This window comes from Diplotaxodon limnothrissa, linkage group LG7 (genome assembly GCF_057381915.1).
Source record: "Diplotaxodon limnothrissa isolate DT_005_m linkage group LG7, D_limnothrissa_male_GT1.1, whole genome shotgun sequence".
Classification (NCBI taxonomy): Eukaryota; Metazoa; Chordata; class Actinopteri; order Cichliformes; family Cichlidae; genus Diplotaxodon; species Diplotaxodon limnothrissa.
The window spans coordinates 45,685,331-45,696,300 of record NC_140602.1 but is presented as its reverse complement, the minus strand read 5'-3'; the positions used below and the strand labels follow the sequence as shown (position 1 = coordinate 45,696,300).

Sequence of the window (10,970 nt, the reverse complement as noted above, 5' to 3'; positions counted from 1 at the left end):
TAAATAAAAAATCTAAAAATTTTCCTTCAGGGCCCAATTAAGCAAAGTCTCACTTCCACATATGATTAAATTCAAAGTTATGCAACTCAGACCAATTGACTAACCCTCTAGGCTAGGAAAGAAAAAAATCCCAATTCTCTGTGTATATCAGAGTCTACGTGTAGTTTTAATTTGACTCATTGCCTCGAATGGCATTGTGACAAATGCATATAATGACACAGAAACTGACATAATAAAAGCATCAAACTACTGTTAAGATAATTTGCCTCATCAAAGGACTTTGTGAGCGAAAGTGTGCTGAATCATCACAGGATTATTTAACCGCTCCGCTCTGAGAGAGAAAGACTATTTCTGCACCCTTTAAAGTGATGGCTCACTTTAAGTGGTTGTTATTTATACAAAGAGGGCAAGATCGTGGCACTAAAGTCGTGAAGTTGCAACTTATCCAGATTAACTCATTTGTCATACAACAAAAGACAGTGGTGCTTCACACGGAGTAAAATTTGCATGTTCTCATAACTCTCATCTAGAGCCTCAAAGGAGAACGGAGCAGAATCCACTTAAGAAATCATTACTAATTCATAAGTTTCTCTGCTGAAATGTATCTCATTACTGCTTTCTTTGTTCCACTGCTGCTCTGTATAAACGCACAAGGCAAAAGGGGAAAGCACCAAATAGAATTATTCCCATCATACTGTACTAACAACCAGGAATATGTGTTTAAAGAAAGAGTTTGTGGTTTAGAAGGATTTTTATTACAAACAATACAAAATATGTTCATAAAACATAAAAAACCAAAATATTCAAGGTGTGTTAAAATATATAAAGTACATTTTTGGGGGAGGCTTTTTTTTGGATTAGGTTATTTCACATAGAGTAACACATTTAAGGTCACAGTAAAAGTTCCTTGTTGAGGAAGCTGCCAGGATGTCACTTTAAAAAGGTTATATGGCTCATCTTGAGTTAATATTTCTTACAAAGAATTACATGTTTCAATAACTGATTTAGCAGACACACTCAGTGCACATTTCTCCAACAGTGCATGAAATCAAATACGAGCACCTTTGTGGCTGGAGTGATCATTTGTGTATCCGTTGGTCAGATATTAACATTTCAGTTTAGCTCCCTACTCTTGCTGAGCACACGTAGGCAAAACTAAAAGTAGCTGTGACGAGGCAGGCGGCCCGCGCGGTCGACCAAAAGCAGTTTTCAAACAGTCAGTGTGGCCGGCTGAATTTTGTGACATTGGTTTTTGACAAACCAATAAAAGTCATCGTCCTCTTTGACTACTGTCATCAAGGCTAGTGCCATAAAAACGAACAAGTGCGTATGTACTTAAGACGGAGCATTTCAAACATTCACAACACTTCAGAGACCGCTTTCCTAGCTGAACATTGTCCTGAACTTTCTGTAGCTGTGCATGCTCCCGGTACACACAGCGACTGTATTTTCTTATCTCATTGTTTTTATGGGAATTCTCAATGACTGCATAAAAAAAGAAACATACAGAAACTTGTCAACGCCCGCTGAAGGTAGAAAGGTTGACACATGGATGAAAGCAAAGTTCACTGGAAACGGTGTGTCACATATATTACATCATCTCAGGGCACTTTCCTGCAATAGCTCAATGGTGCTCGACTGGAAACAAACTCCACCTGTGTGTGCCTATTTCCTAATATCTACATAGATGTAGTTGATGAATAGAAATTTAAACACCCTTATATTTATATATTTAGTGCAGATTTCACCTCAACATAAATTGGGTTTCTATAGCCTGGAGTGATTGGATTTGAAGCAATTATAAATTGGAGTTATCCTCTAAGGTGAGTAGTTTCCTGATTGGCCACAGCACCTTTTGTTCACCTTTTATTTGTCAGTGTTTCCGCACATATGGTTACTTTTAATGCTGAAGGGTCAGTTAGTCTAAAGGGCAGAGATAAGTGGAAAGGTCACGCATCCTTGTGGTCAGTATCCAGCTGACATTCCCATCTTCCTGCTGTCAGACACAGCAGCAATGCAGTTGTTCTCCTTTTCCACAGCATTGACCACATTGAGAAAGTATTGCCAGTTCCCGGTTTTGTGTTTAAGCTGTTCCTTTAAGCCTTTTGACACAGACTGAGGGTACACAACACACACACAGACAAAACATTAATACTACTTATCCTTAAGAGATTACAGAAAAATTAAATCTGCCTTTGTAGGATTATGGACCGCTAATCTTCTTCAGAATCCATTATTACAGATGATTTTTTTCTGATAGACAGTCTAGTGAATTTGAATATCATTAATGGATAGCAAGGATAAAGGGAAGTACTTCACCTCATCAAAACCAGGTTCAAAATTTACGTCGTTCTTTGAGTCGATGAAGATTATGCGCTCAGTAATGGCATCTTTCAAGCTCATCCCCAGCCACTGGTGATTTATTATAGACTGCAAGGATAAAAGAACTGTGAGTAAACAAACAAAGAAGTATACAAACAAGGAAACAAATAGAGTTTTTAATTATTGAATTACCAAGGCCATTGCCGGCGTAATCAGGCTTCCTCCCGATCCACCAATTATAAGAAGACCTCCAGACTTTGACTCCAGTATCACTGGACTCATTGAGGATGGAGGTCGTTCGCCTACGTAAAAATAAAACATCAGATGGAAATCAGACTCGGTGATGAGATCGTGAAACGTCTGTAATTTAGTTGTCGTATATAACTTCACCTGCCCTCAGTGTGTCTGCTCTCCCGCAAAAGTCAGTCAGCTCATTGTTGAGGATGATGCCTGTACGTGGAGAGTAAATCATTCCTCCAAATCTACAGAACAAAGGGTACTCAGTCAGCTGAGGGGATGATGGATACACCCAACATTAGTATGTTTCCTATAACACAACTCTTCCTGCTCACACTTGGTTTATGGTGCTTGTGGCAGAGACGGCCAGGCCATCTTCATCCAGGACAGACACGTGTGTCGTCCCAATGTGATCTGAAGAAGGTGCGACGTTGTAGTAAGAGTTGTCATGGGTCATGTTTGAAGAAATCATCTTCCTGATGCGATCAATGAAGGTGGGATCAATCAAGTGCTCTGCACACTAAAAGGAGAGCATCATTAAACATTTCCAAGATATCCCAGATATTACTGGTTTGAGATGTAGAAACCCCATCCTAAAAGTTGGGATGCTTTATAAAATGTTTCGAAAGACACATTGAAAGTGTCATAAACCCACATTTTGTTCACAGCAGAACACATGTCAAATGTTTAAAGTGAGAAAATCTACTATTATTAAAAAAAGAAAGAGGTAATTTAGAAATTGATGTCAGCAACACGTCTCAAAAACGTTGAGAGAGGGCCATGTTTACCACTTCTTCTTTTATCAACAGTCTGCAAACATCTGGAACTGAGGAGACCAGCTGCTGGGCTCCTCAGTTCATCTGTACCTTCTGTAGATGGATTGTTTTCATTTCCATCAATCAATGCAAAGTCCCTTCATTCTTAACATATTATAGATATTCATCTTGAGTTTTTTGAGCAGTGAATATAAATAATATAATAAAATATAAAATACATGAAACAATACATAATATATACCTAGACTTTAGAATTCAATTTCTTGCCCTTGTATTAAAAATGTCCCCAGTTCCAATAAGAAAAAAGATATTTCAGATCCCAACCTTGCCGTTATTAAACTTTGGATCACAAATGCTCTTCTTCTGTCCATTAGCAAATTTAACTGCCTCTATAAAATGATGGTACATCTCAATCTTCTTGTCACCAACCAGAGAGTTTGGCGTCAGCGAGAACCCTGCAGAAAAGACAGTGATAATGTTTTTAAGCTTTTGTGAGCTAAGAACTGTTTAACTGTTTCTTTAAATTGAAATTTCATCCAGCTGTTACAGCGGAAAAAGAAAATCACACAAAACACGACACCTTCCATGAGTTTGAGAATGAAGGCAAGCAGGGCGCCTCCAGCAGGGGGTGGAGGGATGTAGAGTTTAGCATCTCCCAAAGGAACAGTCCAAGCATCTTGGACCTGCACCTGGAATGACCTCAAATCCTCTATAGTCAAGGTCCCACCTGAGACAGACACACAGAACGTATATAACAAACTTTGCCCTAAATTAGATTAAATTTTTTTCATAACACTGAGTAAAAGTCATTTTTCCATTCCATTTAATTCCTTTTCAAACACAAACCCTCAGGCTGCTAATGCTGACATTGCACCAACCTGCAGCTGTTATGTCTTGGATTAAGTCATGCCCTATCTTGCCAGTGTAGAAATCCTCTGCTCCTTTCTCTGCAATGGTTTCCATGGTTTCTGCAAGTTTGGAAAACTTTACGATTTCGCCTGTGCTCAGAACAGTTTTGTTCTTGTGGCAAAAAATTTCACTGTAAAAAAGAAAAGAAAACACAAACTAAGCAAAAAGGAGAGCAGAGAAAAAGAGACAGAGAGCTGTCAAAACCAAAAACTGATGAAGGGTCAAAGCACTACACCCCGTGCATCCTAACAACATTGCACAGCTAAACCACTTCTGCAAAGAAGAATGGATCGAGATCGCCCTGTGTGGGATCTGCAGCTATTAGAAATCTTTGCTTTAGGACTAAGTAACTCTTTTTCTACTTCTTATTTATTACCTAATCCTACCAGGATTATAAATGTTCAGATATAAAGATGGAAATTTTAAAAAAATTACTTCTTAGTCCACTGAGATGAAGTGCTTGTTTAAACTTGTGACAAAAATGGAGACCATCTAATTTTTGGGCAGACAGAGAAGACGGTTTGTTAGACTCACTGCAGTATAAACTGAAGCCAGGTTGATTAGTGGCACGCTGCATTGATTGAATAGGAAATTAACACAGCGCAGTCACAGTTCAGGGAAATATTCTTCAGTGGAACTGATAGCTGACAGTTTATCAAGTCCCTTTTAGTTATTTTTCTTGTGCTCTTAGGTCTCAGAAAATTCAGAATATTAAACTAAATAAAAAAAAACAACAATCCAAGCACAACAGAGGAGCCAGGAAGTTGAGGGAGATTCAGACAAGACCAGACAAAAACTCACTAAATACATAACACGGAATATGGGATTGAAACAAAATTACAGAAACCACACTTTAACTTTAAACAGGAAGTAAACTGAAGGACACAGCACAAAGCTGATAATTAAAAGAAAACAAAAACAAAACTGGATCATAAAGTCGGTGGCTCTGTTTGGAAGAACTGATTGCACTTTGGCATTAGAAGCAGCCATTTTCATTCTTGCACCCAAAATGTCCTTTTCACTGGTCTTGATTAGAAAAACATTTTCAGTTTAAAAGCTGATTAGACGAGGCATTTCTAACTCTGAAAAGAGAGCTCCAGAAAAATGGCTAATCACCATATTTGTTACCACATTAGATCTTGAATGCATTAGGAATGCAACATGCTGATCAAATGGCGCTGACGTGAATGCCCTGAAAGCACTGCTGAGGCAGCATATATCACTGAGACCCAAATCAAAAGAAACTCTGGATAAACAAGACTCGTCATTGACCCTAGAGCCGAGTGTGTGCCTCAACCACCCACACGCACAAAATTGTACTCAATCCATCAACCCTCTTACAGACTGAGACACTGACAAACACAAAGATAATCATTCCCTTTCAGCAAACACACCTTTTTAAATGACTGACTCAGCTAAAATCTACCCCGAGGGCAGTGAGTCGAAGCAGGTTTGCCTCTGATCATCTAAGCAGTGCTCCATAATTTTACCTATTAGTTTAAAAGCTTTCTGAGATTACCTTACAGTAGAATTGGGTCACTTGGTGTTTACTACAATTTTTTTTTTATCTTCAATCTCACAGGAATCCAGATTTGCACCTGACAGTGATGCACTTTTTAAAGATCCAAGTGCAATAGGTTTTCTAATCACCACTTATTTTCCTCTGATTCCCTTCGCTATCGTAAACATTAAAAAACTCTGTTTGTGCACACACTTTTGGCCCGGCATCCAAAAAGGAAATGCAATCTTTCAGGTATTCCCCATGATACCTGAGTCCTGGCTGCGTCTCACAAACATTTTTTGGATGAAGGTTAATGCTACCTTTGTCTCTGAGCTGGTAAATCCTGGTCCTGAGTCACGTTAAGAAAAACAATGTGCACTCTTATGTCATTAAAAATAACAATGCTTCACTGAGAACAATGAGCGTGGTGCCTGGCCTAAACTATTACGTAATGTGTAAAGTTAAATTCTCTTTGAGATGTTACATAAAACTATCACAAAATTAGTATAACCAGGGATTTACAGGAGAGGCCTTCGCTCCAGGATTTCTGCAGTGACAGCTGCATGAAATAGGCTCCAGCTAGGATTACAAATGCTTTTAGTTCATTGGTGCCATCAAACATGTGATTTAAAACACAATTTTTTCTTTGCAAGCATTATTAATAAAAAAAAATATCTTAAGTCACAGAGGAGTAATTGAAAAGCTGTACCAGAGAGACGATGTTTGTATGTTTCTTTTCACAAAGGACACGATTTTTCCCAGATAGGGTGACAGAGGGATGCCCTCCCTAGCCAGTTTAATTGTTGGTTCAAAAAGCCTGGCCCAGGGCAGCTTCCCGTACTGTTCGTGAATTGCCTCATAGCCTCGCAGCTCTCCGGGAACGCCGACCCACTGGCTGCCTTCAATGTAAAAATGAGAAAAGTAGTGCAGGTAAATTAGACTAATGGTGGAAAACTGTTTGCAAAATATGACAAAATGTTAATTGATAAGGAAGATCTAACCTTACCAGCACAACTAGAGCACTAACAACTTAAGCTACAATCACTGTATAAACAATACATAGTGATACTAAGTACATAAGTGGATAAAAACGGCATCTTTTAAAATTAAATAAATGAATTTCTGTAAAGTGAGAAACCACAAGGACAAAATCTGTAACTGGATATTGATAAGTGCTGTAAATCTACCTACCTGTGGAAAAACTGAAGAAAGTGGGACACTCCTTTAACAGGTTCTGTCTGAATGACTGTGGGACAGTTTCTCTGAAGTTGTAGACTTTAATGTTGCCTTAAAATAGATGAGAAATCCAATTGGTTGGTCTAATCAATCACTGCTGTGGAGAAATACAATTTACGAAACACGTATCAGTAGAGGACTTACCTTTCTTATCTCTTATAGTTATTATAGAGCCCCCTCCAATCCCCATGCTCTGAGGATTGACCACAGATGTGCACAGAAGAGCTGCAATGGCGCCATCTACTGCTGATCCACCCTGCTGAAGCATATTCCTGGAAGAGGGTTTAATTTTATTTATGGGAAATGTGTAAACACTCATTGCACACGCTCCGACTTACACGTGGCTTTAATTATTGAACCTGGTGTTTGAGTACTTGAAGATGCCACAGTACGGTGACGGCTGCCAGTGGGCATGTTCGAACCACATCCTGCTGTTTGAGGTTGAACTCAGGTGACATACCAGGAAGTCGCTGACCATAGTGGTGTTCTTTCTTTTCTTTCTCTTCTTTTTTTTATTTGACTCATAAGGTAACCTGGCTCTAAAAAAAGAAATGTAACTCACATTTCTCACTCGGATTATCTAAGTTAGCTGTGACATAAACAACTTAATCCTGACTGGACCGTATTTGAATAGCCCTGAATGGGCCCTTTCACCAGTAGCCTGGCGTGGGATCAAGTGTAGTCACTGAGCTACAAGAGGAAGCACTGTTGGGAATGTTTTGCTTCTGATGGTCAGTGAATAAGGTCTGACCGAATGAGTGATTATCTTACAAATCTGTGAGCATAAGTAACACAGAGCAGGCAACCAAAGGAGCTTTACAATGAAACATGAGTTGGGAAAAATTGGGGATGTTCACGGGGTGGGGGAGCTGAAAGAATTTTGGAGGTTTGAAAACTCAAACTGAAACTTGATAGCTCATCTGTCCGCAGTGAGTGTTGGTGCACACACAGACATATAAAGAGCTCTATTTGCTGCCCATCTACTGTAGAAGAACAAGGTCAGTATGATTAAACAACAAAAAGCTGATGTGTTTCAGGTTTCTTTGATTACTTGAAGTTGTGTCCTGTTGGCACAGTGCCCGGTGGTTTTACCTGCCTGAACAAATTTAGTGTGTTGGCTTTGAAGTGGGAAATGAACCCTCTTTAAACTTTGGCAGAGAACAGACAGAGATATATCTATCTGCAGGAAGCAGGAAAGGGTATGCTCACATCTAGTCGGGTGGGATGGGGGGGGGACAATAAAATAATCTCCTGAGCTTTATTTGCAGTTACTGTGTTGATTGATTAATGGCTTGCTCACTGCAGAACAAATAACTCAACCACAGAGTGCATTAGAGAAACAGCTCAGACCTTCACTGCCCAGTCAGAAAAGCTAATATCAGTTACTGAGTTTTTCTTTTACAGTTACAAGCACAAGTACTGAGGTACAGTGTGCTGCATGCTTACTGATCTGCAGGTCTTATCTCTGTTCTTCACTGCCTATTAAATCTCTTAAACAGCTTATCACATTGCTCAGTTCAGCTTTTTTCTTTAGAGTTGGAAGGTCCAGTCTAATAGTTCTGTCAAACAGTATTGTGAATTGTTGCCATGCAGCACTGGGTAAGCGCTACAGGTCAGTTAATTTGTGAAGCACCCTGAGGGTAGAAAGTTGCAGTGGTATGCATTGTTTGAGCTTCTGACTGTGAGGCTGGAGTTGTTTTGCTGCTACTAGTGAGTAGTTTTGGTTTGGCGATAGAGGTGTTTTTCTTCTGTTTAACCATCTCCTCCAAGTTGTACAGTCTATTTTTTAAAATTTTTATTTATTTATTTATTTTCTTTACTGTTGGCTGACAGATTGCTGAGTGGGACAAGGTGCACACTGGCTCCTCATGGAGTGCCAGCTGGGTTCAGAAGGAAGCATGCACAGTCTTACTGAATATAACATGAACGAAAGCATGCTTAAAATGAAAATACTGTATCTAAGATCTATAAACACACACACACACACACACACACACACACACACACACACACACACACACACACACACACACACACACACACACACACACACACACACACACACAATAAAATCATAATTAAAAACCTCCTTACTATTTCTAAAAAGAATTAGTATAAAAGACAAAATCCAGTCGAATTCAATACTTTCTTTTTCTTCCAGCTTTAGCTTTCCACTATAGAGAGGACTTTAATAGACAAAAACGTACCTGCCAATCTCCGAGCAAATCTGAGAGTCTGCGGCCACCGCCGCTTGCTTGAAGCTGCCGCTGGAACATCTTACGCCCAGAAACGAGGTGAAGCACAGGCACAAGAGCGTAACGATGCAAATAAAACCGATCAAAATAAAGCACCACAGCACCCAGGGCTTATATTTGGCCATTTTGACTTTCTGAGGGGAAAACCTTGCGCCGAAGGAACTTGTTCTTGCTGCCACTAAGTGTGCGCGAGGTCTGCCCAATGATCCAGACGTGGATTACCTCCCTCCCTGCCTCCACCAGCCTCTTTTAAGAAATGGCTAAACTGAAACTGAAGATAGGACCGGATGAGTAGTACAATGACTACAGCATGCCACTAAACCTTAATTGTCCTTCTTATATCATGTTAAAATCTCACGAGGGACTTAGCTGTGATTTCCAGGGTGATTTCCATTCGACTCATTGACGTCAATGTCGATAAATGATCTAAAGATGCGACGTTAAAAATAAATTTGTACCCTCTCACTCTCTAAAGCATCCCACCCTGACCCTCAGTGTGTGAAAAACTAGTTTCCTGCTGTCAGACATCCACCACACTGTCTGATGTGAACTCTGTGTCAGCGACCCAGCTGTGACACTGGGGTATTTAAAGAGAGATATCGCAGATGCTGAACTCATCTGCATTAAGACCACAGCAGGCTCCCACTTGTTATTTTAATTGCGCCATCGTAACTGACCTCTGGATGGTAAGACATTGTAAGACAAATTAAACAGCAACACAGAACAACTCCGTGCGTAAAACCTGTAATGGTTTTACGCAAGAGGAGTCTACAAGAAAAAGTGAACCGAGGGGCGCACAGACTGTGAGACAGGAAATAGGACACATAGATTAATAAGAAAAATAGATTAGTAAGAAAAACCCTGCACCAAAAAACACACAAAACCCCCCAAAACAAAACAAAAACCAACCAACCAAACAAATAAACAAAACCACAACAACAACAAAACAAAACAAGGATGACTTTCAAGGAGTCCACAGCATTCAGATTAGTAAAACTCTAACACCTATTTATCAGATTACATGTTAGGTAAACAGTTTATTCATAGTTTACTTTCTCATGACGTCATTTCCTCCACCTTATCTATCAGTTCGTTTAGAGAAGGCTCATCATGAGAGACGTTACGAAAGCTCTCTCAGTTGTTTACAGAGTTTAAAAGACGTATAAACATTTTTTTTAAATAAAAAAATAATCACTGGGAATCTGTTCTTGTTTTCATTTTCATTGCTCAAACATTAGATAGTTTTCGATATTTTATTGTCTTTTTATTGATTTCATTTTATTATAGGTGTCTGCAATAGTTCTCATGTAAAGGTGGGAAGTAAGTACAAATACTTCATTACTCTGTAATGCTTTAGAATTTTCAGGTTTCTGTACTTACATATTTATTCTTCAAACAACCTTTTGCCCTGGCTCCCTACGTCTTTACACAAATATGTGGACTTTCGACTTTTCAAAATATATCTTTGTTTTATTATTGCATTAATATAGCACAAAGTTCAGTTACCTTTGTATAAAAATGGAGAGTAGAATTTTACTTCAAAGAGAGCTAGTTTTTAGTTACTTAGTTTGAGTATATTTCAGAGTCTGTACTTTTTCACTTTCACTTGAGTAAAGTGGAGTCAGTACTTCAAGATTTACTGGAGTACTTTTTTTAAACACAGGTGTTAGGTTTATATTGTTGATTGTCATCTGGTTAAGTATAAGAGCCCTTTGTTTAGGTGGACCGCGGTGC

The 10,970-nt window shown here is 39.1% G+C and overlaps 1 protein-coding gene across 1 annotated transcript; it reads right to left on the bottom strand.

The window, feature by feature from the left end:
- Nucleotides 1-812: 812 nt before the first annotated feature.
- On the bottom strand, nt 813-9,708 carry ggt5b (gamma-glutamyltransferase 5b). The gene is made up of 12 exons (XM_085359756.1): nt 9,189-9,708; nt 7,126-7,253; nt 6,937-7,032; nt 6,455-6,644; nt 4,214-4,374; nt 3,916-4,062; nt 3,660-3,790; nt 2,895-3,079; nt 2,713-2,804; nt 2,515-2,624; nt 2,320-2,430; nt 813-2,115 (listed from the first exon to the last, which is right to left on the bottom strand). The coding sequence occupies exons 1-12, from the start codon at nt 9,359-9,361 to the stop codon at nt 1,966-1,968; spliced, it is 1,674 nt and encodes a 557-aa protein (XP_085215882.1). The 5' UTR covers nt 9,362-9,708; the 3' UTR covers nt 813-1,965.
- Between the last annotated feature and the right edge of the window lie 1,262 nt (nt 9,709-10,970).